This window comes from Accipiter gentilis, chromosome 28 (assembly GCF_929443795.1).
Source record: "Accipiter gentilis chromosome 28, bAccGen1.1, whole genome shotgun sequence".
NCBI lineage: Eukaryota > Metazoa > Chordata > Aves > Accipitriformes > Accipitridae > Astur > Astur gentilis.
In genome coordinates this window covers 18,205,614-18,232,669 of record NC_064907.1, presented here as the reverse complement: position 1 = coordinate 18,232,669, position 27,056 = coordinate 18,205,614, and the positions used below count along the sequence as shown (strand labels likewise).

The 27,056-nt window shown below is 59.8% G+C and overlaps 3 protein-coding genes across 7 annotated transcripts in view; 2 read left to right on the top strand and 1 right to left on the bottom strand.

Annotated features, from left to right (window-relative positions):
* The first annotated feature begins 975 nt into the window (after nucleotides 1-975).
* Nucleotides 976-9,886, top strand: LOC126051499 (tumor necrosis factor receptor superfamily member 10A-like). Of its 3 annotated transcripts, none has more exons than XM_049830791.1 (10): nucleotides 976-1,212; nucleotides 5,309-5,441; nucleotides 5,746-5,874; nucleotides 6,357-6,471; nucleotides 6,557-6,648; nucleotides 6,759-6,851; nucleotides 6,984-7,024; nucleotides 7,470-7,610; nucleotides 8,053-8,134; nucleotides 8,277-9,844. In XM_049830791.1, the coding sequence occupies exons 1-10, from the start codon at nucleotides 1,147-1,149 to the stop codon at nucleotides 8,567-8,569; spliced, it is 1,185 nt and encodes a 394-aa protein (XP_049686748.1). In that variant the 5' UTR covers nucleotides 976-1,146; the 3' UTR covers nucleotides 8,570-9,844. The 3 variants fall into 3 exon arrangements, with proteins under 3 accessions (XP_049686748.1, XP_049686747.1, XP_049686749.1); XM_049830790.1 differs by lacking the exon at nucleotides 976-1,212 and adding an exon at nucleotides 2,172-3,998 and having other exon boundaries at nucleotides 8,277-9,886; XM_049830792.1 differs by lacking the exons at nucleotides 976-1,212; nucleotides 5,309-5,441 and having other exon boundaries at nucleotides 5,747-5,874; nucleotides 6,065-6,471.
* A 1,822-nt stretch (nucleotides 9,887-11,708) lies between these two features.
* On the bottom strand, nucleotides 11,709-26,877 carry RHOBTB2 (Rho related BTB domain containing 2). 3 transcript variants are annotated; one of them, XM_049830788.1, is made up of 11 exons: nucleotides 26,804-26,877; nucleotides 23,226-23,303; nucleotides 16,172-16,373; nucleotides 15,852-15,955; nucleotides 15,553-15,738; nucleotides 14,430-15,454; nucleotides 13,327-13,445; nucleotides 13,092-13,242; nucleotides 12,891-12,979; nucleotides 12,568-12,673; nucleotides 11,709-12,488 (listed from the first exon to the last, which is right to left on the bottom strand). In XM_049830788.1, the coding sequence occupies exons 2-11, from the start codon at nucleotides 23,282-23,284 to the stop codon at nucleotides 12,250-12,252; spliced, it is 2,280 nt and encodes a 759-aa protein (XP_049686745.1). In that variant the 5' UTR covers nucleotides 23,285-23,303; nucleotides 26,804-26,877; the 3' UTR covers nucleotides 11,709-12,249. The 3 variants fall into 3 exon arrangements, with proteins under 3 accessions (XP_049686745.1, XP_049686744.1, XP_049686746.1); XM_049830787.1 differs by lacking the exon at nucleotides 26,804-26,877 and adding an exon at nucleotides 23,735-23,754; XM_049830789.1 differs by lacking the exons at nucleotides 23,226-23,303; nucleotides 26,804-26,877 and adding an exon at nucleotides 20,053-20,418.
* Nucleotides 26,877-27,056, top strand: part of PEBP4 (phosphatidylethanolamine binding protein 4) — an 80,798-nt gene continuing 80,618 nt past the window's right edge. The window contains exon 1 of the mRNA XM_049830799.1: nucleotides 26,877-26,895. The gene's annotated coding sequence lies outside the window, so the exon portion shown is untranslated. The remainder of the gene's footprint in view (nucleotides 26,896-27,056) is intronic.

Sequence of the window (27,056 nt, the reverse complement as noted above, 5' to 3'; positions counted from 1 at the left end):
TGTCCCTGCCCTCCCTTTCATCCTGACCCATAAGCTTCTCTGTCAGCTCCTCATCTATCCCCACGCGGAGTTCCGTGCACTCCAGCTGGTCATCGACATGGTCGGTGACACCCCCTCCTCGTGTCCCCTGCCTCTCCTTCCTAAAGAGCCCGTGTCCTTCCATTCCAACATTCTGGTTATAGGAGCCGTCCCACCATGTCTCCATGATGCCAGTAAGATCATAGTTTTTGTCCGCGTAATTTTTCTTACACACTATCCAGATAACCTGACTGCAGAAGAGCTGATTGTGTAATGGCAGAAAGTCCAAAGGTTTAATTTTTTCTCCCTTTCAGCTCAAGTTCCCCGCCCCCCCCCAAGAAAAAAAATCACCAAAAAAACAAACCCGAGGTGGAATTTCCCCACTTTCCAGCTCAGACCGAAAAGATGACTGCTTTGCAAGACAGGCGAGTGTTTTGGCAGAACCGTGCCGCGCCTTCCCACCTTGCACGGCAGTGGCCCCCCCGGCAGTGGCCGGGATTTCTCGCCAGTGCATATTTTTGTAACCCCCTTTTCCCTGGAAAACAAAAACCTGTGGCTTCGCTCGCTTGAGGCGGCCACTGCGTGATGGGGAAAAAATGCAAGCCGGAGAAGGAAGAACACCCTGGAAGAAACATTCCTGATGGGAGAAACATTCCCGATGACTCCTATCAGATTTGGGAGCTTCGAAACCCATTTTGGCACGGGAAAAGAAAAAAGAAAGGAAAATAAGAGGCGCTGAAAAAAAAAAATAAAATAAAAAGTGCCGTGAAAGGCGAGTTCGGCAGTCGTTACCAAACCCCACACTGAAACCCTGGTGCGGTTTCTCGGTGGTGGCAGGAGCATGAGGAGGTTTGGCCGAAAAACCCGCCCTGAGCCAGCCCTCCTCCTCCTTCTCCTCCTCCTCCTCCTCCTCTTCCTCCTCCCCCCCCCCCCCCCCCGGCTATATAAGCCCCTTTGGCGGCGCGTTTTTTCACACTGTGCCATTCACCGCCTTGCGAACCTCTCGTCCCGTCTCAGCAAAACCGTGGCCGGGCCTGTACCGACCCGTTCCCGTCACCGTCGCCGTCCCGGAGCCTTTGCCCGGTGCCGCGGGTCGCAGCGCTCCGCTCCGTTCCGCTCCCGCGCAAGATGCGCTCGGCGCTGCGCGCTGCGCCCCGAAGGCGCTGCCTCCCGCTGCTTCTGCTCCTGTTCGCGGTGCGTGGGGACCGCTTACCGGTTGGGGGGAGTCTGGGGGGGACACGGGACACGAACGGACACCCGGGAACCCCCGTTTCGGTGTTGCCCGGTGTTGCGGCGGCATGCCCGGGCTTGCCGCGCCGTCGAGGGACATAGTCCGCCGGGTTGGGAAAGGGTCCTGGGGGGTGGGGGACATTAAGGTGGGGAGGGGGTAGAGGGGGGTGTTTTGGGGGGTGTCCTGGGTTGGGGGTGCGGGTTCAGGCAGGCCAGGGGGTGGGGGTGGATGGGGGGTGACGCTGGGGTGGGGGGAGCTGGGGGTTTATCTGTGGAGAGCAGGGGATTGGGGGGGGGGGTCCCCTTTACCAGCGGTTATGGGAGGGGGAGATTGGGGGTTAGGGGCTGATATGGGTCAGAGGGTATGGGGGGCAAGCTGGGGCGATAGGGGGGCTCATCTGATCCAGGGGCCGTGGGGGGAGCAGGGGTTTTGGGGGGCTCACCTGATTTAGGGGCTATGGGGAGAGCAGGGGTTTTGGGGGGCTCACCTGATTTAGGGGCTATGGGGAGAGCAGGGGTTTTGGGGGGCTCACCTGATTTAGGGGCTATGGGGAGAGCAGGGGTTTTGGGGGGCTCACCTGATTTAGGGGCTATGGGAAGAGCAGGGGTTTTGGGGGGCTTACCTGATTTAGGGGCTATGGGGAGAGCAGGGGCTGTGGGGGCTCACCAGGTCTAGGGGATGGCGGGGGGGGGGCTGAGGCTATAGGGTGTCTCCCACAGCACAGGGGCGATGGGGAGAACTGAGGCTATACTGGGGGGTCACCTGGGCAGAGTGGGGACCGGGGGGATTCACCTGGGCAGGGCCCATGGGAGAGGAGCCGGGCTGTGGGGGCTCACCTGGGCAGGTTTGCAGGGCACGGGGTGGGGGGGGGGGGGGAGTGGGTGGGTGGGATTGAAGCCGTGGAGCAGCGTGGAGGTGGGACGGGAAGGGTGATCTCAGCCCTGCTGGGTGTGGGGCAGCGAGCGGGCAAGTGCGCAAACGCTTGGCCCGGTGCGGTGCGAGGGCCGTGGGGCTCAGAAGTGACGTGGGGCTGGAGGCTCGCCCTATGGCGCTGCCTGCGCTGGAGGGGATTTCCAGTGCCTTCGCTTCCAAGCTTTCTTTGCCATTTGGTGTCGGGATCTCGTGGCGATGCCAAGACCGCGCGGGATGTTCGAAAGCGTCAGGGTCGGATGCGGGCAGCTCCGGGCTGCCTGGTGCAGGAATGCTGCCTCTCCAACTTGCCCAAATGTTGTCCAAAGCCTTAGCACCGCTGGCTTTTAGGACAGAAAATCCCACCTGCGCGTATCATATTTCCCCATGGATTGGGCGTTGCCCTAGAGCTCGGAAATACCTAAAGTCTCGTCTCACCTGAAGTCAGGGGGATCCTGCCCGGAGTTTTATCCCAGGGATCCTACCCTGAGTTTTATCCCAGGGCTGGCCTGTAATCCAGCCCAGCGGAGCCGCGGCCCCGGGACACATGGTCGCTGCTCCTGCGCTGGAATTGCTGTCGCTAAAGGCGGCACTGCCCGTAACAGGTTTTAAAAGAGAGTCAGCTTCTCTTCCAGTTCCTTCCCTATCAGAGTTTATTTAGACTTGCTTGATAAAGTCAAGCCTTACTAAACCCACCACCTAAAGGCACGCTCTTAACAGCCTTTTTTTTTTTACTTTTTCTCCCCCCTTCTTTTTAATAAAAGAAAAGGGGAGGGGGAACTGATCAGAACTGGTGGTGGCCCACGTGATAATCATACGATATTGTGGCTGCATTTCCTTCCTTTCCTCACCAATGCTTCTTGCATCATGCCTGGACCTGGGCCACAGGCTCCTGAGGAGGAATGCTGCTGAATCTCCGTGTTTGCGGGAGCTCAAATTCCATCTCTGGAAAGTCTGGGGGGGAAAACCCCCACGTTCGTCAGACCTGTGCCCTTGGAGCAGAGGCATGTCGGGTATCTGCCTGGCATCTTTTTTATCCCTGGTCCTTAACACTGTTGGTTAAGAGCCTCTCTCGCTACAACCGAGGGCTGTGTACTAATTAACGCTGCATAGATGTTCGCCGATGGTCAGGAGTTCAGCGAGGGGTCTGTCCACTGCTGTAGGGTCCAACTCCTTCCTTGGGATCACTTCAGGAGAAAAACAAATCGGGGGTGGAAGAAGGGAAAGTTCAAAGCTTGATGCTTCTCAAAGCTTGATGCTTCCTAGAGCTTTTTCTCCAGACCTGATCATCCAGAAGGAAGAGGCTTTTAGCTGATGAGGGTGTTGGGGATTCCTGTTCCTGGTAATTCCTCTGCCTTGAGGCAACGTTGCTTTCTTGGGATGTTTACTGTGGGTGAAAGCTACTCTTGAATACCATTGCGTCTCGCCCACGGCTCCCAGCCTGGCTTCTCCCCGTGCTTTGCAAGACTGATAGGTTAGTCAGGGATGGCAGCCCTTGCCTGCCGAGGGCTCTGTGGTGGGGTGATGTACTGGAACCGCACTTGCTGGGGAAGGTGGTGTGGGCTGATAAACTTATCGTGCACTTGTGCAAAGTGTGCCGAGTCGCTTTTTCATGAAAAGCAATGAAATCCTGCACCTAAGGGGCCTTTCCAAACAGCAGATAATGCTGTGTTGTTGCTCTGATCACCTTCACGGCCTGCCAGAATTTGAATGGGGAGGAAAGACTTTTCTAATTCCCTTACGGGAACAGCGAGGCAGTGGGACAGGTTGCCTAGTCTCAGTCCTGAAGGCTTTCAAGACCAGAGTGGGTAAAGCCCTGAGAGCTGCTCGTGCCTGGGAGGTAAAAGCAAGACTTCTCTCCTAAGCTGGGTAGAAAAGCAACCCTTAAACTTGCAAACCCTCCCAGCTGTAGAAAGCAGCAGCGGGAGATGCAGAGCTAGAAGCTGTTGGAAGGATGTGGATTTGATCCCTCCAAGTCAGGGTCTGGAGATGGTCCCGTTTCATGGCCTGGCCCGTCTCCGTTGTGGTGTCTGTGAGCTCGGTGTTGTTTTTTTGGGTGTGCGCCACTCTCGCAGTCCCGTGATTCAACGCTCACACCCTTCCTTGTACAAGCGCAGGAAGTGTCCGGGGAGCTGGAGGTCCGGGGAGGAGGAGAAGGGGGGGATTGGCTCTGTAGATGACCAGGCTGGCCCAGGAGCTTGCATCTCTATTGTTTCAGCCTTTCAAGGCAGCTTCTGACTCACAGAAGAAATATTTGCTTTAAGAGGCAGGTTTCATGCCCAGTGTATGGGAAGGGAAGAGGAAAGTGCCTCTGCCAGACTGTCACTGCCGTGCGTGACCGGGCATCGTTTCCTATAACCCAGGGTAGAGGGGCAGATGCTGGAGGTAGGGGCAGATTTATATCCATTTATATCCGTGGAGTAGCCGTGCCCTGTGGAGACCAAGGGCATTGTCCCTGTTGGGGACATTGGGGTACCCTGATGGGGCGAGTGGTCATTCCTATTGAGCATCATCCCCCCCCCACCAGCCGGAGCAACCCAGCTGGTACAGAAAGAGCTGAGCCAGCAGAAAGGTGCGCGGTGAGTTGGCGGAAACGGGGCCGTTGGCTTCCCGATCCGCAGCAAGATAACGGGGATAATGCGGAAACACCAGAGGATGTGCTGTCCCCTGGGAGCCTGGAGCAGCCCGGGTGTTTCTTGTGGGCACAGGAGCCACATACCAGCCTTGACACGGGGCTGGTTTCCTCCCCACAAACGCCCTCCCTGTTCCTCTTCCCTACCCTTCCATTTTCTTCGGTGCTGTTTGATCGTGCGCTCAGAAATTGGGGAAGGAAAGGGGGCCTGATGTTATCCTAAGGAAGCATTAGCGAGCCTTTGCCTTGCTGATAACCTGGCGCACGGGAATCCCTCCGCAAACCTCCTGCTTGTGCTTTGCCAAGGAAATAACCACCCTGGTACGGGGGAAAGTGCTCTTCACCTGCATCAAGGGGAAGTTTGGCCGCTGGGTCCAGCGGCTCTGAGCTGTCCCCGGGCTCCTCTCCTGCTTCACCTGAGCACACTGGGCAGAGCAGCTCTCGCCCTTCTCTTTCTTCCCTTGCCGTGTGGACTTGGGGTGGTGTTTAACCCGGGTTTTTCTATATTTTTTTAACAGGAGGCTTCTTTGGGAACTGCTGCAGCAACACTGAATAGGAGGGACAAGTTGGATGCCTTGGACCGAAGCAGGGGAGGGGAAGAGTTTTACCGAGACCCAGACAGCGGTCGCTATTGCAAGAAGTGCCCCGCGGGTAAGGTCGTCTCAAACATCGATCGCACCATGTGCGGCCTCGCTGTGTTTCTGCCTGCAGAGCCCACGTGTCCTTGCTCCTCACGAGGAGGCAGTGGGTGCTCCAGCTCTCCCCTGCTCCACTGGCCTGAGACCTAAGGACTCATTATGGGAACATTTTCCTTTTGATGGTTCCCTGTTTGCCTCTTAACTTCACTGGCAGTGGAATCAGCTCCCTCTTTGCAAAGACATCTCCGTCCTGTGCTGTATGTTCACAGATACACCCTTTCTTTCTCCTCCTCTTCCCCAACCACCCCTTCGTGCAGGCACTTACGTTGCAGAGCAGTGTAAAGAGCAAAATGGCTCCAGCAAGTGTTTGCCGTGTAAAGAAGATGAATACATCGAATACCCAAACAGCTTTACCAAGTGCCTTGGCTGCCGGACGTGTAGGGAAGGTAGGAGCTGGTGTGTAAGAGGGCGATGCTGGCTGATAGCAGTGGCTGGGTTCAGCTGACTGGTGACCTCTCAATTTAAGAGCACGGTCACCTGCAGCATCCCCAAAGAGTGGCTCAGGCTGCGGGGAGCAGGCTTGGTCCGGAATTGGTGCAGCGGCTTGTGCCAGACCTATGTCTCTGTTCAATGCAGCATCCCTTGTGCAAAGCTTGGACACGAGACCTCCAGCAAGGACCAGGAGGACTGGGCTCACGGCAGCGTTGTAGGCTGCTGGTGGAGCTTTGATGCAAGCATTGCTTTTCTCTTGGGCACGGTGAGGTGTGGGGCAGGAAAGGGTAAGGCTGAAACTCAACAGCAGAGAGTGACTTGGTCTTCCCCAGGCTTATGGGTCAGCTCGTGTCGTTAGCCCCATTAACGAAGGAAGCGGGTGGAGGAGCGTGGTGCGGAGGGGCTGGGGTAGACCTGTCTCTCCTCTCGCCCGCAGATCAGGTGGAGCTGAGCCCCTGCCAAGCTGTCAGGGACACGCAGTGCGCCTGCAAGAACGGCACCTTCTGCTCCCCGGACCACCCCTGCGAGATGTGCCAGAAGTGCCGGCCCCAGTGAGCTGAGTGACATGGTGGGTCCCGCTGGGGTCCGTGCTGGGATCCCCAGCCGCTGAGCCTGCCCCGTCTCCCCCTTTCCCAGGTGTCCCAAGGACGAAGTGGAGCAGGCTCCCTGCACGCCGCACAGCGATCGCCAGTGCGGTCCTCCCACCGGCACCTTCTCCGGCTTATCTAGTAAGTGGGGGGCTGCTGGAGGAGGGGAGACGGGCTGGGGGACGGAGATGTGAGCTGCTGCTGAGAAGACCAGGAGCAGCTCCCCACGCAACCTCTTTTATCCACTTTAGACAACTTGATCGCGACCGTCGTAGTGGTGGTGTTTGTGGTCGTGCTTGTGCTCGCCTTACTCGTCTGGAAGTGCTGCTGCCGACGTTCCCCAGGTGAGCACCGGGTGCGGGGGAGCCCCGGAGCGCTCGCTCTGGCCGGGGGTGGGGTCTGCATGGATGTGGGCTGGGTGGGAAGAGGGACCTGCCTGGGAGAAGAGGGATCACAGCACGGTTTTCATCTTCCAGGGGACGGGAGAGACCTCAGCGGGAAGTCCTGCAGCGTAATGGTGAGTTGCCGGGATGGGAGAGGGGGTGGCAGCTCCGTTTGTGGGGTCCCCCGTGCCCTTCGCTCCCCACTTTGCCTGCAGCTCCTGGGAGGGCTGGAGGAGCAGGGGGATGAGTCTGGCCCCTGCAGGGATGAGGTAGACCCGGGCCAAGCAGAGGAGGGTCTCTGGTAGTGCCCTGCTGTATGTGGGGTGCTTGCAGCCCCCTCTCCAGTGCCATTAACCCTTCCCCGGCAGAGGTGCCGGCACATCTGGGGACCCCGGGTTAAAGGGAGGGCTGCATTATACGGGGGCCCCTTCAAGCTCAAGGTGAGCAAGCGAGCCGTGCCCTTGAAACCGCGGCAGGGTGAGTGCCACCGCCATAGACGGCATCCCTGAGGGGTCGGCGTGAGCTCTGCCCTCCCGGGACCGCTCAACTCGGCTGGTTTGTGCTTTTCTCCCGCCGCAGGACTACCTGTGGCGGCAGCTGACGAGGTACCAGAGGGGAGGCCTGGGGACGCAGGACAATATCCGCAACGAGCGGTTCTCCAGGGATCAGCTGCTCCCCAGGGCGCCCGGTTTGGTGACTCCCAGCGCTCCGGGGCCAGAGGTACGTGAGCGTGCCCCTCTGCTCCGTCGTGCTCGGTCGAGGTCTGATGCTTTTCTCTGCCTACACCAAGCTCATCAGCCTGGGGGGTTTCCAGGGCTGGACTACGGTTTCTGCACAGAGACTGCAAGGGGTCTCTTGTTCTGGGTTCAGGACTGCAAAATCTGCTCTTTGCAGTCAGCTGCCAGAGTCTTCTGCAGGTTTAACACTGATGCTGAGCAAACAGAGAGCTCTTCTCTCCCTGGCCAGGACCCATGAGGCAGTTCTCCCCTGCTCGTGGCCTGTTGTCATCCCAAATTAGGAAACTGTGGGTGTCTTGGGGTGAGGTGGTGATCTCCTGCCCCAACAGCCCCCAGGAGAGGGTCTCCAACCCCCCCGTTAAAGGGGCTCCAGGACAGCGTTGGTGCCAGGGCTTGGTAGGTGCTATAGGACGTTGTCTTTCCAGGTGGTGGTGCCGAGGAGCTCACAGCCCAGTGTGCAACCCAGGAGGAATCTGGTTCCAGTGCAAGGAAAAGACCCCGTTATCCGTAAGTGTTGGGGCCCAAGAGATGTGCTGGGGGGTAGGGAGGGAGTGAGCCTGCAGGATGAGCTTTCTGGGCAAAATGCATTCTGACCCAGCTGTCCGTGCTCTACCCTGTTCTCTGAGCTTTTTTCCCTTCCCTCCTCTAGTTTTGAGACTCTCTTTTGACATCTTTGCCCGAGACGTACCCTGCAAGGACTGGAAGAGATTTGGCCGAGCCCTTGAACTGCTGGAGAACGACATTGCCCTCGCGGAGATGAACGACAGGTATTCGCTGGAGCCCTTCTTCCAGATGCTCAACACGTGGCAGAACAGACAAGGGATGAACGCCTCCGTGAACACGCTGTTGGAGACCCTGCACCAGATCAATCTCGGAGGGATTGCAGAGGACATCTCCTCTAAGCTGGTCCAGCAGGGATCTTTCCAATACGAAGTGAGCTGAGGAGCAGGGCAGGCCCTGCATCTCCCTACTTCAAGCTGAAGCCGTGAATACCTCTAAGAACACTTGAATTTTATCTTTTTATAGCTCGCCTGTGGCTCCTCTCTTGAAGCCATTGTACAGTTCAGCTGAGCCCAGAGGATTTGATCCTCTCATGAAGTACAAACCTCGCGGTCCTCTCTGCTGAAGCTATGGGCTTGGCGTTGGTGCTTCCTTATGAAATCCAAGCCGGTGCCTTGATTTCGCTGGGTCAATGCAAAGAGCCTAAAACTATTGCAAGCTGCCTCTGGGACCGTCTCGTTTGGAAGTGCTGGTACTATACGGACATCTTCAGGATCAGTGCAGAGAAGGGCCTTTGCGGGTTGCAGGCATCCCTGCGGTTTTTAACTGGATCATCCTTTATTGGAGGGTTCCTGGCATCATGCAATGGCTTCTGCTTGTAGAACATCTCTAAGCTAGCCAGCAAGCTTAATACTGTATGCTCGATGGGGAAGCATTAACTGGGTTCTCGGGGAACTTTCTCAAAGCTGTTGACTGAATTGTATTTTAGCTGATAGTCGTTCTGCTTGCTGTTAGGAATCAGTTTGAAACTGGACTTTGAGGGGAGGGTGGGAATGATTTACTTGCTCCGTGATCACTGGAGTTGCCTAAGAAAAGGGTCAGTGCAGGGAGCGAGTGAGCTCCTCTTCGGAGCAGGATGGCGTACATGGGCAGCAAACCATCGGCGTGCCAGAAACCTCCTTCTCCGTGACCTCGGTCAAGTCAGTTCCCATTCCCTTGGCCGTGGGGTGGCTTTGCTGTCCCTGCCTGTCCCCAACCAGTGAATGCACTGAGGTCCGAGCCAGACCGTGGGTACCCGCCGTCCATCCTCCAGCTGGATGGGTTGCTCCTCAGACACTTTGCCCCTTGCTCTGGCTCTCACACGTAGCTCAGGGACAACTTGGCTGGGAAAACTACTGCATTACTTGAGCTGACTACATGTGCTGCCACCCTGGTACTGCCCAGCCCACCAGGACCCACCAGACTAGATAATCTGTACGATCCCTTCCACCCCAAACCAGTCTGTGATTCTGTGACCTTCCCCAGCGCGGTGGGAGAGCGTGAGGGGCATTGCCAGCCCCTCTCCGTGGCCAGGGCTGCCCTGTGCCGCAACGCGCCCGTCCCTCCCGCTGCCACCCCTTCTCCCCTCTCCTTACAACACTCAAAAAACACAAGCAGACAGTTTGTATTTATGTATTTATTTAGTAATTGTAAACATGTACATATATTAACTTAAAAGCTAATATAAAAATAGTGGTTTTTTACTATGCATGATTGTGTGTTTTTATACAGAGCTCTGGCCCAGCCAGTTTGCTATTTCCAGTTTTTACATGTCTCTTTATGAAGGAAGAATAAACTTTTAAAAAATCCTCCTGATTTCTCATCTTTTTTTAATTTTTTTTTTTCCCTCGCTCTGCCACAACGCTGGCGATGGTCTGTTCTGGGTTTCAGTGGGCACCAAAGGAGCTGGACCAGATGCTCAGCAGCTGCTCCGCCTGGCACTGAGGACCCAGCCCGTGGCGTTAGTGCTCTGCCACAACCGGCATCCTGCCAGGAACGGTCCCCACCAGCGATGCTTCTACCAGGAAAAGTCCCCAGCAGCCAACCTGGGCTCTGCCTTTACACCTACGCCATGAATCCCGTGCTCTTTTAAGTCGCCTGCAAAAGCAGGAGGCTGAAACCTCAGTCCCTTGGGTGTGCAGGGGCTGGGACTCCGGGGCCAAACGATGCTGCTGACCCCCGTGACGGAGCTGCTGCTGCCGGGGGGGGACGGACCGCGGTGCTGCCCGCTCCGGCTACACCCAGCCAGGGCTCTGTGTGTTGCAATAGCCGCGTTGCAAATCCATGCAGTGCTTAGTGAGAAAAGGGTTCTGCTCGCCCCAGAAAGCCCCCTTGAGCTGCCCGCCAGCCTTTGCACTGCAATTGGGTTTATCGAGAACGCAGGGCTGGGGCGAGTGCTAAAAGCAGGAGCTTTTGGTGACCTGCCAGGAGGCTTCGTGCCCGAGGTCCTGTCCCGGGCAGCCCCCGCGTGCCTCCCAAGCATGCAAACCTGGGCAGGGAGCTCCTGCAGAGCCAGGCACATGCAGGATTTAATGCCAGGACACAGGGGCTTGGGTCCTGACCTGGGGAAGGCAAACAGGACTCGGAAGCAGCGGCGAGCGCCCAGATTTGAAAGGGAAAGAAACTTCTCGTCCTACCTCCTCGCTGGTGCTGCAAAGTGTGAAAACACCGAGTGTAAGCTCACCGGAGCTGCAACCTTGCTCCTGCATCTGTGGCTGAGGATGAGCGTGCGAAACGAATGACTCCGAGGTGCTCTACCGAGGCCAGCCGGGAAGAGGAGCGATGCTGAGCAGGAGGGGACACCATCGGGAGCATCCCTGCCAGAGCATCCCTACGTGCTCGCTCCGGCAGCAGCCTCTTTGCCAGGGATGGGCTCAAAGGAGCTTTCCCGTTCCCAGCTGGGGAGGGCGAGCGGAGGTTCGGGTCCCTTCTGCTCACCCACCCTGCCTGGAAATCCTGCAAAGCCCCTGGGCCCATGCTGCCATCTCCTGCTGGTACCCGCTGTGTTTGTGCACCTACAAGGACACAGGTGGGACACGCAAAGTTAGTCGGATGGTAAAGCCACCTCTCTCGTTGTACAAGGCTTTTTGACGGCCGGATCCTGCAACGCTTCTCCACTGTCCCTGTCCATCCCGGGAGCGCTGGTGGAAGGGTGCCGGTGTCACCCCGAGCAGGGCACAAGGCTGCCCTGGGTCCAGCCGCTTCCTCCCAAACACACAGGGACCACGCTGGGCTTTTAAAATACCATTTATTACAATGGAGCCTTCCAGGCTAAAATCCCAAGCCAAGGGCCTGGGGTTGGTTTCTGGTGTGGCAGGTTGCAGGGGTGGGTGGGTGTGGGATTGGTGGTTTGTTTTTTTTTTTTTTTTTTTTTTTTTTTGCTTTAAGTTTTTTTAAACTAAACCAAAAAGTTAAGAGGCAGGGAGGAGAGAGCTCCTGTCCCCTCCTGCTCCCCGAATTGGGACAGACCGCACTTGTGAGCAGAAAGAAGGATGCTGCAGTGCCTTGAAGCATTTGGGGACCGGGGTCCCCTGCACCCTGCCTGACCCTGCTGCAAGTCGAAGGGGGGTGGCAGGACCCCCACAGCGGCTCTGGCTGCCCAGGGTGGTGAGATGCCATCAGACAAACCAACCATATCCCGCAGCTTGTGGTTACAAATTAAACTGGAAGCGGGATGGGATTCTTCTTCTTCCTCATGCTGCTGATGTTCAAAAAAAACACCAAAACCAAACCAAAAAACCAAACCCAACCAAAAAACCCCAACCAAAACAAAATAAAACCACAACACAGCCCTCGTGCTCCTGTAAACATGAGTTTCTCCTGCTGCTCGGTCTCTGCCAGTCCTGCAGCGCGCTGCCAGCTGCGGCGCGGGGAAAGCAGGGCTCCAGGAGCGCCGGGGGCTGGCGCCCGACCCCGAGCCCCTCCGCAGGGACGGGCCCCTGCTACCACCATCTCCTCTGGGGCTTCGGCCGGTGGCGTCCGCTCCGCGCCTGATGCTGGGGCAGATCACCCCGCTCTTCCTCCTCCTCCTTCTCCTCCCCATCACCTCCCAGGGATGCTGGAGCCAGGGCAAGGACGGGCTTTCAAACCACAGCTGAGGAGGAGGAGGAAGAGGAGGAAGAGGAGGCTGTGGCTGCCGACGATGAAGGAGAGGAGGAAGGGGAGGTGGAGGCGTTCCAGAAGAGCCATCGCCTCTTGGGCTGCCGTTTGAGGTGGAGGTAGTCTTCCTTCTCCCGCTCCTTCTTCGCCCGCTGGTAGTGATCCTCCTCCTTCAGGTACCACACCGGCGGCCAGCGGTGCTTCTCGAAGTACTCCTGGTTCTCTGCAGGGAGACGGGGGGGGTGTGAGGGCAGTGCCGGGACCACCAGGACCCCCGTCATCGCACTCCGGCCCCCGCTCACCTCCTGACATGGCCTTCATATCCCGGGGGAACTTGCGGCAGACGTTGTTGTAGTTGGTGCAGATGTGATGGAGGCACCAGTCGGCAAGCTGGTAGGCGCAGTGGAACTGGAAGAGATGGAGCCCGCGTCAGAGCCACCACGGCACGGACCACTGGGGAAGCAGGAGGGCTTCACCCTATTCCTCCCGCGACATCCAAGACCAGACCCGGTTGTCCTCTCTGCCAGGACAACATCACCCGCCCCGGCCCGAGCCGCCAGACCCCTCTTGCGTGGCACCACCTTGCTCCATCCCCATCCCATGCCGGCACGGGCTCCTGTCCTACCTGAGCCAGCTCCAAGAACACGAGCACGTCCCCATCGATGTCCACCATCATCTGCGCCGCCTCCATCAGACCGGTGACGGTGTACTGCTCTGTGGGGGACACGAGGAGTTAACGGGGTGACAGCAGAAGCATCCCGCTGCCACCGAGCTTGGGGACGATGGGGGGGGGGGGGGACGACACACCGTCACCGCCTCGACTCACCGGTGAGAGCCACCAGGTGCGGCAGGCAGAGGCGGTTGGCGAGGATGATGAGCTTCATATCGTCAAGGTCGGGGCTGGAGCTGAACTGCCCCGTGTAGAGGTACTCCAGCACCGCCCGCATGCAGCTCTTGCTGGTGTAAGGAAGTGCCACCTGTGAGACACACACCGCTCGTCACCCCACGGCCGTCCCCGGCTGTCCCACCATCCCGGGACAAATCCTGGGGTTCCTCCTCACCTCGTTGGTGGAGCTCTCCACGAAGGGGCCGCCGAACATAGCGGCCATCCAGTCGCAGCTGGAGATGAGCAGGGGCTTGTGGGCACTGATAGCACCGTCATCCAGCACGAAGGTGACATCTGGGGACAAGCAGAGGGATGCTACAGGGACCCGTCCCCATTACTGGGGGCTCAGCCACCCCCTGCCACAAAATGTCTCGCACCGGGGACAGCGGAGGGAAGGGATAGAGCCTGGCATATCCTAAAATTTGTCCTAAGCATCTCTTTTTTTTTTTTTCCCCGCAGCGTCCCCCGCCAGCTCAGAGGAGCTCAGGGAAGGGCTGTGGCAGGGCTCTGGCTCTTCTGAGGGATTTTCCCAAGACTTACCATGACACACTTGAAGGCAAAGGGGAAAACCCCAGGAATCAAATGTCTCGCCCAAACTTGAGTCCTTGGGAGAGCTCGGAACGATGCTGGGGATCTCCTGCCCCCCCCCCCCCCCCCAACTCTGCTCTCCACCCTGGACGACGGCTTCTCCCCGAGGTGCACCAGGGGCCAGCACGCATCTGTCCCCTGACAGCGACAGCTTGACCACATCAAGGTCCATCATCACGAAACAAATTCAGCCGGAGGGAGGCTGGGACATTCACAACCCCCTGGGACATCACCCCGCGGCACCGCAGTACAAGCCGGTGGCACGTGGTGCTTGGCGGAAAGCTGGGGAAGTCCTACCAAGGGCACATTGCTCCTCGTAAATCAGATGACCCTGTGAAAATCTGGGCCTGGGAGGGAAGGAAGTCGCCTTTGCTGCTCTCCCGTAAATAAACAGAGCTGTCAGACAGGCTGGGGAGCAGGAAACCCTGGGGAAGGGCCATTACACTCACACTTTCTGGGGAAAAAAAAAAAAAAAAAAGGCAAAAAAAAAAAAGCTATAAAAATCCCAGAAATGCAAAGCGTGATCAAAAACCCCAGGGAAGATGAGTGAGCGCCTGCTGACCCACGGCACGGCTGCCCCACTCATGCATGGGGCAAAGCCAGGGGGTCCGAGCCCCCCCCATCCATCTGGCAGAGCCCCCCCGAAGGGAGAGCGGGGTGCTGCGGCTCCCCCTCGGCCAAGAGTCGTACCCGAGAAAGTCCCCTTGGCCAGGCATTCCTTCACCCGGTTGGTCCTCCGGACATGGAAGGCTTTGGTGATCTCCTGGTTCATGAACGCCTCGTTGTTGAGGATGTTGGCCACCATCATGCGGAGGTCGAAGACCTCCAGCAGCTCAGCGATGTGAGCAATGTGCATGAGGTCCCGCTCGTTCTCATCCAGCTCCCCTGTGTACAGGTACTTCAGCACGGCCCGGAAAGGACCTGGCTGGATGGAAGCATCCATCTTCACCACCACCATGAGCTTGGACTTGTAGGTCAGCGGGTCTTCTGCCATCTCCTCCTGGATGCTGGTGAAAGCCCGGCTCCAAGAGGAAAGGTCCCTTCCCCGCCGCAGCCCACGTTCCCCGTTCTCGTAGCGGTTGCCCCGCAGGATCCCATCACTGGTGGAGGCTCTAAGGCACGGTTTTCGTTGGCCGGATCCGGCCTCCTCGGTGCTCTCGCAGATGTCAAAGCTCGCGGCTCGGAGGAGGAAATCCCGCCCGTGGTGCCTCTCCTCTTGGTGCAGCATCCGCTCGGCTGCCGCGGTGACAGCCACCCCAAAGCCATGGCCCGCGGCGCTCTGCTGGTCCTCCTCGCTCAGGTCCATGAGGAACAGGTCGTAAAATTTGGAGGAGGAGGTGGAGAGGTAGATCTTGTGTGCGTAGATTTTGATCTTCTCTTGCAGCACCAGGATGACGTCCGCGCACAGGGGGTCCTCCAAGAGGTGGGCTGGGCGCTCCTCGTTGTTGGAAGGGGGGTCCGGGACGATGATGATGGGCGGAGGGGGCCTGGGGGGCAGGAAGGGGGCTTGGAGAAGAGGCCGCTGCACGTTGCGGAGGTGGGACTTCCAGAACTGCAGGTGACGGCGGGAGATGAGAGCGGCACGGATGGCATTGTCGAAGACGTCCTTGATGCCGAACTGGGCCACCACGCTTGTCTCGTAATAGGGGATCCCCAGCTCCTTGGCTACCTCCCTCCCCTTCTCCGGGGGAAGGATCTCGTTAGGTTTGATTGGCCTGAAAAAGAGGGGAGATAACGAAGAGACCTCTTCAGATGCGTGATAAGGAGAAAGCGTTGGGCAGACGCGGACGTCTCCGGGGCACGAGAGTCCCACCTGGCCAAGGGTCGCCGTGCCCGATTGACGGCCTCCAGGTCGGCGTAGCGCAGGTCGAGCTGGCAGCCCACCAGGATGACGGGCGCGCGGGGACAGAAGTGCTTGATCTCTGGGTACCACATGGTCTTCACATGGTGCAGGGAGTTGGGGTTGGCGATGGAGAAGCACAAAACCACAACGTCGGACCTGCGAGGAGAGGAGGGTCAAGGTCCGGCTTGGCGACGGAGCCAAGCCCGCCGTGCTTTGGCATTGCCCTCCCTCCCTGCCCGGGGTAGCACGAGGCTCTGCCTCTCCCCTACCTGCCATAGGCAAAGCGCCTATCTTTGTGGTGGTCACCAAAAGTGTCCCAGAGCCGCAAGGACACACTAACATCGTCTACCACATCCCGGGAGCGCTCCAGCACCTGCGGGAACAGAAACACCATCCAGCTCCCGAGTCCTCGAGCCCTGCAAGAGCGAGGCTGTCCCCACCACGTGCAGGGTACGGAGGAGTAATTCACAATTCCGCTACGGGGACGATGCAACTCCATCTCCTCGGGGTTCCCACGTCACGTCCATGAGCTGAGTCCGTCCCGTGTCCCCCCCCCGACATCCCTGCCCCGCTCCCCGACATCCCTCACCTCCTGGCAGACGCGGTACTGGTCGATGGCCCACACCGTGGGCACGTGGGTGGCGAGGAGCTGATACTGGGTCAACGTGGCGTTGCAGGCGCGGGCGCAGATGAGTCGGGTCTTGCCCACCGCGTTGTCCCCGACCACGACGCACTTGATAGTTTCTACGTTTGGCCTCTCATAATCCATGTCAGAATCCATTAATTGGGACCTGCAGAGGGAAGGAGGAGGGGGGCGGTCAGGGAATAGAGCCGGGACAAGCTTGGAGGGGGGGGGGAGGGGGGCTGTCTTCAGATGGGATGGGATGCCGAGGGGGTCGAAGCAACAAGATGATGCCGATACTCACGCTCGGAGCTGCCAGCCCCTCGCAGCACGGGGGAAGCTCTGCAACGACCGGCAACCGGGAGCCCCAGCGAAGGCAGGGAGCGAAGGCAGCTGCCCACCGCTCCCCGCCAGTCCCCTTTAAAATTTAATGTTCTCGTGGCAGCGTGCGTTCTCTGCCGCGCGTCAGACACATGCCCTGCGTTTGATTCGACCCTCCTCCCTCCCCGTCTCTCTGGCCCTGGCTCATGCTTGTTCATGTGAGATGAGGCTTTTTTTTTTTTTTTTTTTTTTCCCCTCCTCCTTTCCCCTTTCTCCCTCACCAGCATTTTTGCAAACGAAGCTTCCAGATCCGCCCGACCGAGCGCACACCCGGGCACTGCCAGCCTCGCCGGCTGCCAGTCTTGGGGGAGCACCAGGTCTGTCCCTCGACACCGACCTGCCCCCCCTTTTCCAGCCCCATTCCCAGAGGGGATATTTGCTTCCAGCTAAGAGCAGCAAAGGAGAAGAAAACTCGTTATATTTCCAGGAGGCTTTGGGAAGGCTCCCGGCATCGCTGGCCTCCCAGGACCAGGTGTGACCCGAACCCTCCCGAGAGGGGGGTTGGTGCTATGGGTGCTGCAAAGCCGATGTGAAGCACCCGTACCTGGCAAAAAAGGCACCCCAGGTGTACCACCCTTTGCCCGTTCAGAACCCCAGAGTTTAAATCAGCCAGAATTAACTCATCACAGCATTAAGCAAGGGATTTATGAGATTTCCAAGGGGAAGAGCAGGGAGGTGATGGAGGGAAGGGGAGAAGGACAAAAAAAAAATAAATCCCAATTGCTCTGAACTTCTCAAAGCTGCAGATCTCTCCCCCCCCTTGTCACTCCCTCCTGGCACCGGCCTCCCGAGCTGCTATAATAAACCACCAGCGCAAAGGCTCAGTGAGCTAAAATACCCGGTAACGATGGCAACCGAGCCCTGCACGCGGGGACCACGGACGCAGTTCCCTAAACTAGCAGCCTGGCAAGGACTTTCCAATGTTAGCACCTCCTTCCCGTGCGCAAGCTCTCTGAGCACACCTGGCTACACCAGCCCGGAGGAGACGGCACGTGAGAGGGCTCAGCACCAAGCAGGATTGAGCCACAAGCCTTGTGGGCAAGCGTAGGCAAAGGCGGGTGGCACAAATCCAGGTCGCTTTAGGTGCCAGCGCTTAGACATCGGCTGGTCCCAAGGCAAAACTTCTCCGAGTAGTTGTCGCCGCATGCCACGTCCCCTCCATCCTTTGGGATGCAGGGAATGCTGTCCGCTGAGGGCATTGAAAACCAGGGATAGCAACCTCCTTGGGCTCTGCACGGCAAAAAGGAGTCAGGGCAGGTTGACTCCTTCCCCGTTAGCCCCTGGAAATGAATTTCCATCTCGCACATCCCTATCCACCGCTGTTCCCAGTCCCTTGCTCCTCCCGGGAATCAGCTTCGCTCTGTAGGGCCAGGAGATCTCCAGGGGGGGTGTTAGTGCTCAGGGAGCTTTGTTGCGGTTATTTTTAGGGCCAGCCGTGCTCTCAAGTCGGCCGAGCTCATTCAGACAGTGGGTTGAAGGCACACAGAGATGACAACTGCGGTTGGCAGTCTGGATGCTTGCCCCGCATCCAGCCGAGCACCGGGGACTTGGGAGCCCGCTTGGGAAGTCTGGTGCCCCGAGGGAATTAAAGGCTAAATCCTAATGGGATCAGCGTCTGCAATGAGGAGAGGAAGAGGGGGACAGCGGTGGGCACAAAATGCAGGCTCCGAATAAAGCAAAAGCACGCTGGGGAACTCCGGCAGCCCCGTGGGGGTGGCTCGCAGCCCCCCACCCACGAGACATCGCCCCAGGAGGGGGCTGAGCCTCTTTGCAGGGACAATTTCAGCAGCACCATGTCACCGCCTCCGCAGCCCCCCTCCCCACCTTCCCCACCATCACCTCTCTCCCCAGGGACGGTTCCGAAACCCACCAGAGAGCAAAAAATAACCAGAGATGTCAAGACATCGGAGTTCTGCCCAACCCCCCCGCAACAAAAGCCCTTCTCTGGGGAGCAAGGCCGCTCCGGCCAGCAGCCCCCCCAGTCCCGCTCTCCCGCAGCAGTCCTGCACCCAAACTACGGGCATCCAATTCCCATCCCTCCCCTCCCGCAAGGAGAACCCCAAAATTGCTCTTTCCCGGCTACCCAGCCTGCGGTTGCCAAGGCAACTGCACCATCACCCCGGGAGCCGTCGCTTAGCAACTCCCAGACTAAAAATCCTTCATCCCGCACCTCGGGAGGGGAGGAGAACCCCCAAAACCCGGGGGGGGGGGGGGGAGTGGGTTGGAAACCACCCCAAAACGGCAGCAATGCACAAAAATAACGCGGCAATTCCCGTGACCCTCCCGGCAACTGGGGACTGGGGCGGGGGGGGGGAGGAGATGGGGTCCAGGAGGTCCCACGGAGGCAGTTGGGGCTGTGCAGGCCATGGGGGGGGGTGATGGGGGTTCAGGGTGGGGGTGGTGGTGCGGGAATTGGGCCCCAAACGGGGCTGCAGCACGGCTGGGCCCGGTAACGGCATCGGCACCGGGGGATGCGGCTGGCCAGGGGCACCGGGAGCGGGTGCGGGACATCGCAAGGAGACCGGGGGTGCAAGGAGTAGCCGGATTGTGGGTGGGGGGCAATGCAAGGGGATCGGGGAGCACCAGGACTGGGTGAGGGGCATTGCAAGGGGGCCAAGGATGCTCAGAGCAGCAGGATTGCGTGCGCGGGGCATTGCAAGGGGGCCGGGGGTGCAAGGAGTAGCTGGATTGGGGGTGCAGGGCATTGCAAGGGGGCTGAGGAGCACCGGGACTGGGTGAGGGGCATTGCAATAGGGTCGGGGGTGCAAGGAGTAGCCGGATTGGGGGTGCAGGGCATTGCAAGGGGGCTGAGGAGCACTAGGACTGGGTGAGGGGCATTGCAATAGGGTCGGGGGTGCAAGGAGTAGCCAGATTGGGGGTGCGGGGCATTGCAAGGGGGCTGGGGGTGCAAGGAGTAGCCGGATTGGGGGTGCAGGGCATTGCAAGGGGGCTGAGGAGCACCGGGACTGGGTGAGGGGCATTGCAATAGGGTCGGGGGTGCAAGGAGTAGCCGGATTGGGGGTGCAGGGCATTGCAAGGGGGCCAGGGGTGCTCAGAGCAGCAGGATTGGGGGTGCGGGGCATTGCAAGGGGGCTGGGGAGCACTAGGACTGGGTGCGGAGCTTTGCAAAGGGGCCGAGGGTGCTCGGAGCACCCAGATCCGGGGTGCGGGACGTCGCAAGGAGGCTGGGGAGGACCTAGGCCGGGGGTGCGGGGCATCGCAAAGAGGGCTGGGGGGTGCGGGCTGCACCGGGGCCGGGTGCGGGGCACTGCGTGGGGGCTCGGGGGTGCTCGGAGCACCCAGGCCGGGGGGACGGGGCATTACAAGGCGGCGGTGGACGCATCGCGAAGGGGCCGGGCCCTCGTCGTTCCCCGGGCCGGAGCAGGATGCGCGGAGGCGGATGGCGGGGAGGGGAGGAAGGGGGGGGGGGGGGGGATGGCGGTGGGTGGGTTATCCCCGGTACTTACACCAACACAGACGAAGCGGCGGCTCCCAGGGGCCGGGACCGGGCTCGCCCCTCCGGACATGGCCACGGCGCAAGTTGCGCGGTTCGTCTCTACGTTCTTCGGTACCGCGCTACGCGGCTTAGGGCCTGGGGCGCGGGGGCCCATACCGGTATCTCCCCCGCATCCGCGGCCCCGTTAAGGCGGCGTTGCGCGGAGCCCTGCGCGGAACGCTGCGCGGAGCCCTGCGCGGAACGCTGCGCGGAACGCTGCGCGGAACGGCGCGCTGCAGTCCGGCCCGCCCCGCCTTTCATTCACAAAAAACAAGCGGCCCCGCCGAGGCCCCGCCCTCTCCCCCCCCTCGCCGCCGCCCATTGGCTGAGAGAGATCGAGGAGGGGGGGGGGGGGTACTCGGGGTGGGGGTGGGGGGGGCTGCGGGCGGGTAGCGGGGCTGGGGTGTCTCGGAAGGGGGATCCCATCCTGCTGCGCTGGGGACCCCCACCCTGCTCCTAGCCCCCCCCCCTCCACCTCGCAGGGGTCTCCATCCTGTCGTGGCCCCCTCCTGCCCCCCCTAATCCTGCCCTGCGTGGGGAGGGTCCCCATCTTGCCCCCCCCCCCCCCAAGTCCTGCCCTGGATGGATCTCCATCCTGCCCCTAACCCACCCTTGCATGGGACCCCCACCCTGCTGCCCCCCCCCCCCCCATCGCCTGCTGCATCCAACACTCATCCTGCCCCTGCATCTCACCTCCATCTCCCCGCTCCCCCCCAACCTCGCTCCTGCCCCCAGGAAGGGGCGCACCCTCTGCCTGCCCCCCCCCCCCCAAGACCACCTTTCCCCCCTCCCCTTGTTGCAAGGGGGCTGCGCAGGGCTGCCAGCCCCCGGGGGTCCCAGCCGGGCCCTGCTACCAGGCTGAGGGTGGGACTGTGTCGGAGGAGACCCCTCATGCAGCTGCTCAAAAGTGTCGTCGTCCCCCCCCCCCCCCAGGAGCAACCCCAGCCCCTTACAGGGCTGGTTCTCCCTGGGGGGGGGCAGGCAGAACTGCCCCCATCCATCCGTGCTCTCCAAGCACAGGCCTCACACTGCGATATTGCCTTTGAACCCCAGCCCGCAGCGCTCCTCGCAGCCCCTTCCTCACCCCATAGCCCCCCCCAGGGTTGCCCCCCCCCCCCCCCAGCCCCGCCACCCTAGGGCATCAAAAACTCAAGAGTCATCTTTGCAGCGTGGCTGCCGGGAAAGCGGCCGGCACGCTGGTCCCGCTGCTCTGACCCCGTATATCCGCATCATGTGATGCTTCGCCATCCTTTCCCGAGGCTTTCGGCTGCCTTTTCCCCCCCCCCCATCTCCTCCGACGAGCCAACCCCCCCCCCCCCCCCCAGCTCCCTCGCTGCTGGGATCAGGCCGGCTCGCAGGCCGTGGCGTGGCCGGCCGTGATGCAACGCCGCGTCAACCGCCGTCAAAAACCCCCAGCGTTCGTCTCACCTCGCACCTTTGCATCACAACCCCGGCGGACCCCCCCAACCCCGGTTCCCCCCCCCCCCCCCCTCCCTTCAGCATCGCCCCCCGCCTCACCTAACTCGCAGGACGGGGATCTCTCTCTCCATAGCAGAAGGAGATGGAGTCGCTTATTTGGGGAGGGGGGAAGCCCTTTGGCTTTTGTGCCGGGCATAGGCAGCTCCCGGGGTTGTCTCCGTGCCCACAGCGGGCCGGCGAGCCGGCAGCGAAGCTAAGCGGCTTCACGGCGAAGCTATTTATTTCCCTGCACCGGGAGCTGCGAGCAGCCGAGCTGCAGCTTTGAGCTTTCTTCTTCTTGGAGTGGGTCACGGGGAAGGAACACGTAAAGCTTGTTTGCCAGCCGCATGATTTGGCTTATTTGCTCTCTTGTAGCAGGTGCTTAATTGTGGCATAAAGAGTTCCTGGCAGCTTTCTGGGCAGCCGAATTCCCGCCTGCCCCCCTCCCTGCTAGGCAAAACAAAAGCACGATTGTCACTTTGCAGCCGAAACAGGCTGCAGCGCTCGCACCGACCCCTTTCCCGGCAGAAGGTTTTGCCGAGAGGAGAGAGTTGGTGGTGGGAGGCACCGGCAAGGACACCGGGGCAGGGGAAGGGGCTCGGGAGCATCTGGGGAGCACGTGGCCGTTACTTGCAGCCCCTCTTCTCTGTGGGAAGAGAAACACAAGTCTCGGCCGACTCGCCGCATCCCACCGCTCCCCAGCGAGCCCACGCTGCGGCATGGCACGGCATGGCACGGCACGGCTGCAAGGCGATAACTCCCCTCCCTCAGCACCGCTGGCCCTGGCAGGGCTGTAATTAAAAGGCCATTTGCTCCCTGCTCCTATGTCTCTCTCCGCTTTAAGCCTCTTGAACTTGTCCCAGAGGGCTCCCATCTGCCCGGCTCCGTAATCACCCTCGCTCCCAGGCAAAGAGCTCCAAACCCGACGGCTGAGCGCTGGGGGTCACGCCGGGGGAGCTCGCACCGCTGGCAGCAAGCATCCCTTCTCACCCCGTAGCATCCTCCTCCCTCCATCTCCCCCTTCCCAGCAAGGAATGAAGCAGCTCTCGGGATATCGGAGACACGAGCGGACATTCCTCCAGCCGTGCCCTCCCCAGTACACTTTACGGCTCTCCAGGCTTTAATGCCAGGAGCATCTCCATCCCTCCCAGGTGCTCCCCGTGCCCCTGCCAAGCCTTTCTGGGGGTCAGCATGCAGGTCGCACCGCAGCTCCCCCAAATTGCAGGATGCAGGGATGCAAACTCATTTTCCTTTTGCTCCTTGGAGCAGCCAGCAAACGCTCTGCAACCGCTGCAGCTTTCCCAGCTCTGCCCCGGCCAGTGCCCGCTACCCTGATCCCTAACTAAAGCTGAGCTCAGCGTTATCCACCTTGCAGAGGGCTGAAGGACCAAGGCAATGCATCCCTCACCAGCAGCGCCCCAGCAAAAGCAGACTTGCAGTGGGGAGACACCCCAAAACCCTCCGGCAGCCCCGCACCACGCTCTCCCACAGTCCCCGCTGCCGGAGACCTGCATTTGCCTTGCTCTGCCCTAAGCCCTGCCGCGAGTTTTCCGCCTTATCCGGGGGGGAACGGAGGCACGTGTCGGAAGGGAGCAAAGAGCAAAGTCCCCTGGAGAAAGTGGCCGGAGGAAAAGTGCCTGAACCGGGAGGCTGGAGGAGCCAGCGCGGCGGCGGGAGGGTACTTACAGGCTGTGATCCATGGCAGTCATCTTCCCGGCGGGGCTGCCTTTCCCTTGGGTTTCCATCTCTTTCTCTTGGCAGCCTCTGAAAGGAAAGGGCAGAAGGGCTTTGTGAAAACACCCCAAAACGTGGACGTCCCCCGCTCCCGCACGACGTCCCCCCGCCACCCTGGGGACAAAAAGGCTTTAGGAAGGCAAGTCCTGCACGCCCACCTGGGCTGGCCAAGAAGCGAGCGTCCTTGTGCGGGGAGAGGGATGTCCCTCATCTACCGAGCGGCTCTGCCCGCCGTCCCTACATCTCACTGCCGGGTCTGCTCTCCCCACGCCACCACCTTCACCGTACAAAGCAGCCGATGGGAGAGACACACAGATACATGCAACAGGCGTGAACAAACCCGTCCCTTTCACTGAAGCCCTGCGCTGGGATTCACGGTGCCAGCATCCTCTCGGCCCCAGTGGCTGGCCAGTGCCTTCAAGGGGTCCCCCAGTACCACTCCCCTGCTCCAAGCACCTTACCCTTGGGCTAAAAGCCTTCTCTGCGGGCACATGCACCCCGAGCGGTTCCTGGCTCCCGGGGTGGCCAGCAGACCACCGAGCCCTCCGGCATGTTTGCTTTGGCCAAAGCTTCCCTCCCGCGAGCTCCGGAGCGAGGCAGGGCAGCAGGGTTCTCCCCTCCTTCTCCTGTCACCAGATCAACGGTGCCTGCAAGACGTCAGGCTGGAGCAGAGTCCAGCCTGGGCTTCGCTCCTGGCAAAGCCAGCAGACGCCTGGCTCCTGCCGGGAAGTGGGAGTGGGTTTTGGAGACCCACCGCAGTGCTTGGTCCTTTCCCAGATCCACCCAGGAAGAGCAATCAGGGTCACCCCTCCATTTTGCTGCTCTGAAAACCACAAATCCTGCAGGGTTTTTTTTTCCTGGGTGATGCTACAAGGGGTCTCCTTGCTCCGGACAGCTGCCCCAGGCATCCGTGTGGGCTCCCGAGCCCCATCAGCAGGCCGGGGAGAGCTCAGCCTTCCCTTACCGGGCAGCCAGGGAGGGAGAAGGCAGCTTAGACAAATGGTTTGTATGGGTTTAATGTCCATTTGGACCCAGCAGGCAGGAGAAATCTCCAACCAGCACTCTGCAAAAATGGCAAAACCCCACCCGACCATGATGGGGGAACAGCGAGGGCAAAAGGGCCCTGTGCCGCTGGAGACGTTGTGATGGGATGTGCCGCCATGCCGGTGGGGAGAGGACTGGGAAAGAGAGTCCAGGAAAGAGTTGATACCAGAGGGGAAGGTCTAAAACAAGCAAAAAGAGCATTTCTGCACGTTTCCTCCCCTGTCCTGCCAAAGCGACAAGGTCTATCTCTGAGCCAGCAGATTGGGGTGCTCTGGAAATTCACTGCGTGCACATATTATTACCCAGCTACACGCCTGGATCCCGTCTCCCAGCCCTGAAATACAGCCACCTGATACACCACGGGTGATAACTCATCCTGCCATCGACACCGCTGCAGAATTTCAGGGATTCATCACTCAATTTATAAATATTTAAACCCGGAAGGAGCCGTGTGCTCCTGTAAAATGCAACGTATTAGACAAGCAAAGCAAACCTTCCTTTACCCTAGCACAGAGCTAATGAACATCTGGGGCTTTCCAGTCAGATCTTTTGAAACTAGAAACCCGCTCAGGGCAAAATTCAAGGTCTCGGTCCACGCGTGCAGGATTTCGGCATCCTCCAGCTGGGACGCATTGGATTTACGGCCCTGCCTGGCGCAGAAAGCGCAGCTGATATGAAATTGCAGCTAAGGCTGCTCTTCCAGCTGCTTCCCCCTACCACCCCAGCCAGGTTTTGGGCATGCACGGCCGGTCCCACGCTCGTGGGACGGCTGCAGCTGCAGCCTGAAACATTTACAGGCTCCCCGCCGGCCGGCTGCTTCATGCAGTATTCACAGCCTCATACAGTATTAAGAGCTGCTGACGCCTCGTGAAAAAACTGTGAAAAGCTTCTATTTGGGGAAAGTTCCTCTTATAACGGTGCATCCTGTGGCTTCTCTGTTTCCCTTTTCTCCTGGTTCTCTTGCTAGGGAGAGCAGGGCAAAAATAGGCTGATAGCGTTGCCAACGAGCCTGGGCTCTTCATCAGAAGAGGAAAATAACCCCCCTGAGCAAACAACCCCAAGGAATTAATTCTCACATCGCACCCGGGGAGCTGCTATGGGTGCGGGGTGGGTGTCTGCCTGGTTTGCCGCAGCTTGGAGACCGATGCTCAGTGAGAAGGGGGAAAGCGGAACCTTCCTGGGTTTTGTCCCTGGGTCTGGCTGCAGCCAGCACCCGGCACGGAGCACGGGTGTGGGGTCTGGGAGGGCTCGGTGGGGGCCCACGTATCTCAATATTTCAAAAAAAAAAAAAAAAAAAAAATTCAAAAAAAAATATCAAAGAACAAGGAGTCTGTTTCTAAGCAACTGTCTCCAGTAGGGATGGAGAGCAGAGGAAGGGGAAGAAGCAATGCTGGGTAGGGAAAAAACTTCTGGGGTCCCAGAGCCCCCAGCAAGACCCGAGGGGCTGAGGGAGGGAGCGGAGGAGCTGCCTGGGTTTGTCTCAGCAGCGACGGCTGGTTGAAAGGCAGGAAAAGGGGGGACACGGGGGTGTCAAACCACCAGCAGCCAGCACCGGGAACAGGCCAGTCCGTCCCCCCCTCCCAGGACAGAGGTTCACGGGTGGGTGAGCGGGAGCATCATCCCCTTTCCTCGCCGCAGAGCCCAGCTGCAAGCCATGGCCCACGGCAGAGCGGCCGTGCCTCGTGCCCTTGCTTGTGCAACAACAGCACCCGAGCCCCCAAAACCACTTCCTACCCTAACGGCTCCCGGCCGAACGAAGCGGCAGCAGGGCTGCCTGTCGCCCTGCCTGGTGGTCCGCAGGCAGCCGGAGGCTGCCGGCAAGGCGGGCGGGCAGGGAGGTGACGGCAGCATTTGGTGGCCGTTCGGACGGCCCCGGCTACCTGCCAGGAGACATCAACACCCCTTATTGAAGCGGCAAATAGCGGCCACGGAGAGTCACCGGTTTTACCTGCTCTGTTCCCGTGGGAGAGCAGGGTGGCATCCGTCCCACGCTGGGAGGCTCTTTGCCCCCATAACTCGGTGTCTTCTCGCATGTGGCTCTGCCCGAGCACCCTCCTCTTTGCCCGTACCGGCCACGGGCTACTCATTAAACCTGGATTGCCACCAACACGCCCCGCGGAGCCCTGTCGAGGCCTGACAGCCCAATTCTCGCCAGCTTGAAGGGGAGCGAAGGGGCAATGAGAGAAGGAGTTGCTGAGAGCATCACCTGCTCCGGAGGGTCTGCAGCAGCCCACAGGGCTGGAAACAGCCTGCGGCGGCACTTAAAGCTACTCCTGTGGCACAAAGCAGCTCCGCTCCAGCGCAGCCCACCAACCCGTTTCCAAACCCACAACCCTCACACCCCTTTGCATCCCCCTGCAGCTCCCCAGCATGGGCGAAAAGCCCTCAGCCTCACCATATCCCATCGCCGCTACCGGGGCCAGCCCCACCAAAGCCCTAGGGAAAAAATGAGGGATAAATTTGCTCCAGGCAGTCGGCAGAGTTACCTGCGTGCACCAGCTCTGCACCGTCCCACGGTTCTCCCCCTCCGGTCCAGCAGCTGCCTTGGCTTTCCTGAGGTGCTAACTGGCCTGGACAGGTAGGACTCATTTTTATACACTCGCCCATGTGATCCAAACAAATGCCCTAGGGATGAGTTTTTGCACTGACACAAATAAAGGGGCCGGGACTAAAACCTGTTGAACCACAATCCGTGCTCAACGGACAGGAATTTTCCACTCGGAGCTCAGCCCGGCTTTG

What these genes read in the sequence shown, in the direction of transcription:
- LOC126051499 (XM_049830790.1), top strand. Translation starts at nt 3,771, where the DNA reads ATGAAAAGCAATGAAATCCTGCACCTAAGGGGCCTTTCCAAACAGCAG. An exon ending in GAGCTGCTCGTGCCTGGGAG is followed by an intron (nt 3,999 to 5,308) that starts GTAAAAGCAAGA and finishes TTTTTTTAACAG; the next exon opens with GAGGCTTCTTTGGGAACTGC. An exon ending in CACCTTCTCCGGCTTATCTA is followed by an intron (nt 6,649 to 6,758) that starts GTAAGTGGGGGG and finishes TATCCACTTTAG; the next exon opens with ACAACTTGATCGCGACCGTC.
- RHOBTB2 (XM_049830788.1), bottom strand. Translation starts at nt 23,284, where the DNA reads ATGGAAACCCAAGGGAAAGGCAGCCCCGCCGGGAAGATGACTGCCATG. An exon ending in ACTGCCATGGATCACAGCCT is followed by an intron (nt 16,374 to 23,225) that starts GTAAGTACCCTC and finishes TTCCCTCTGCAG; the next exon opens with GTCCCAATTAATGGATTCTG. An exon ending in AGGCGCTTTGCCTATGGCAG is followed by an intron (nt 15,739 to 15,851) that starts GTAGGGGAGAGG and finishes CTCTCCTCGCAG; the next exon opens with GTCCGACGTTGTGGTTTTGT.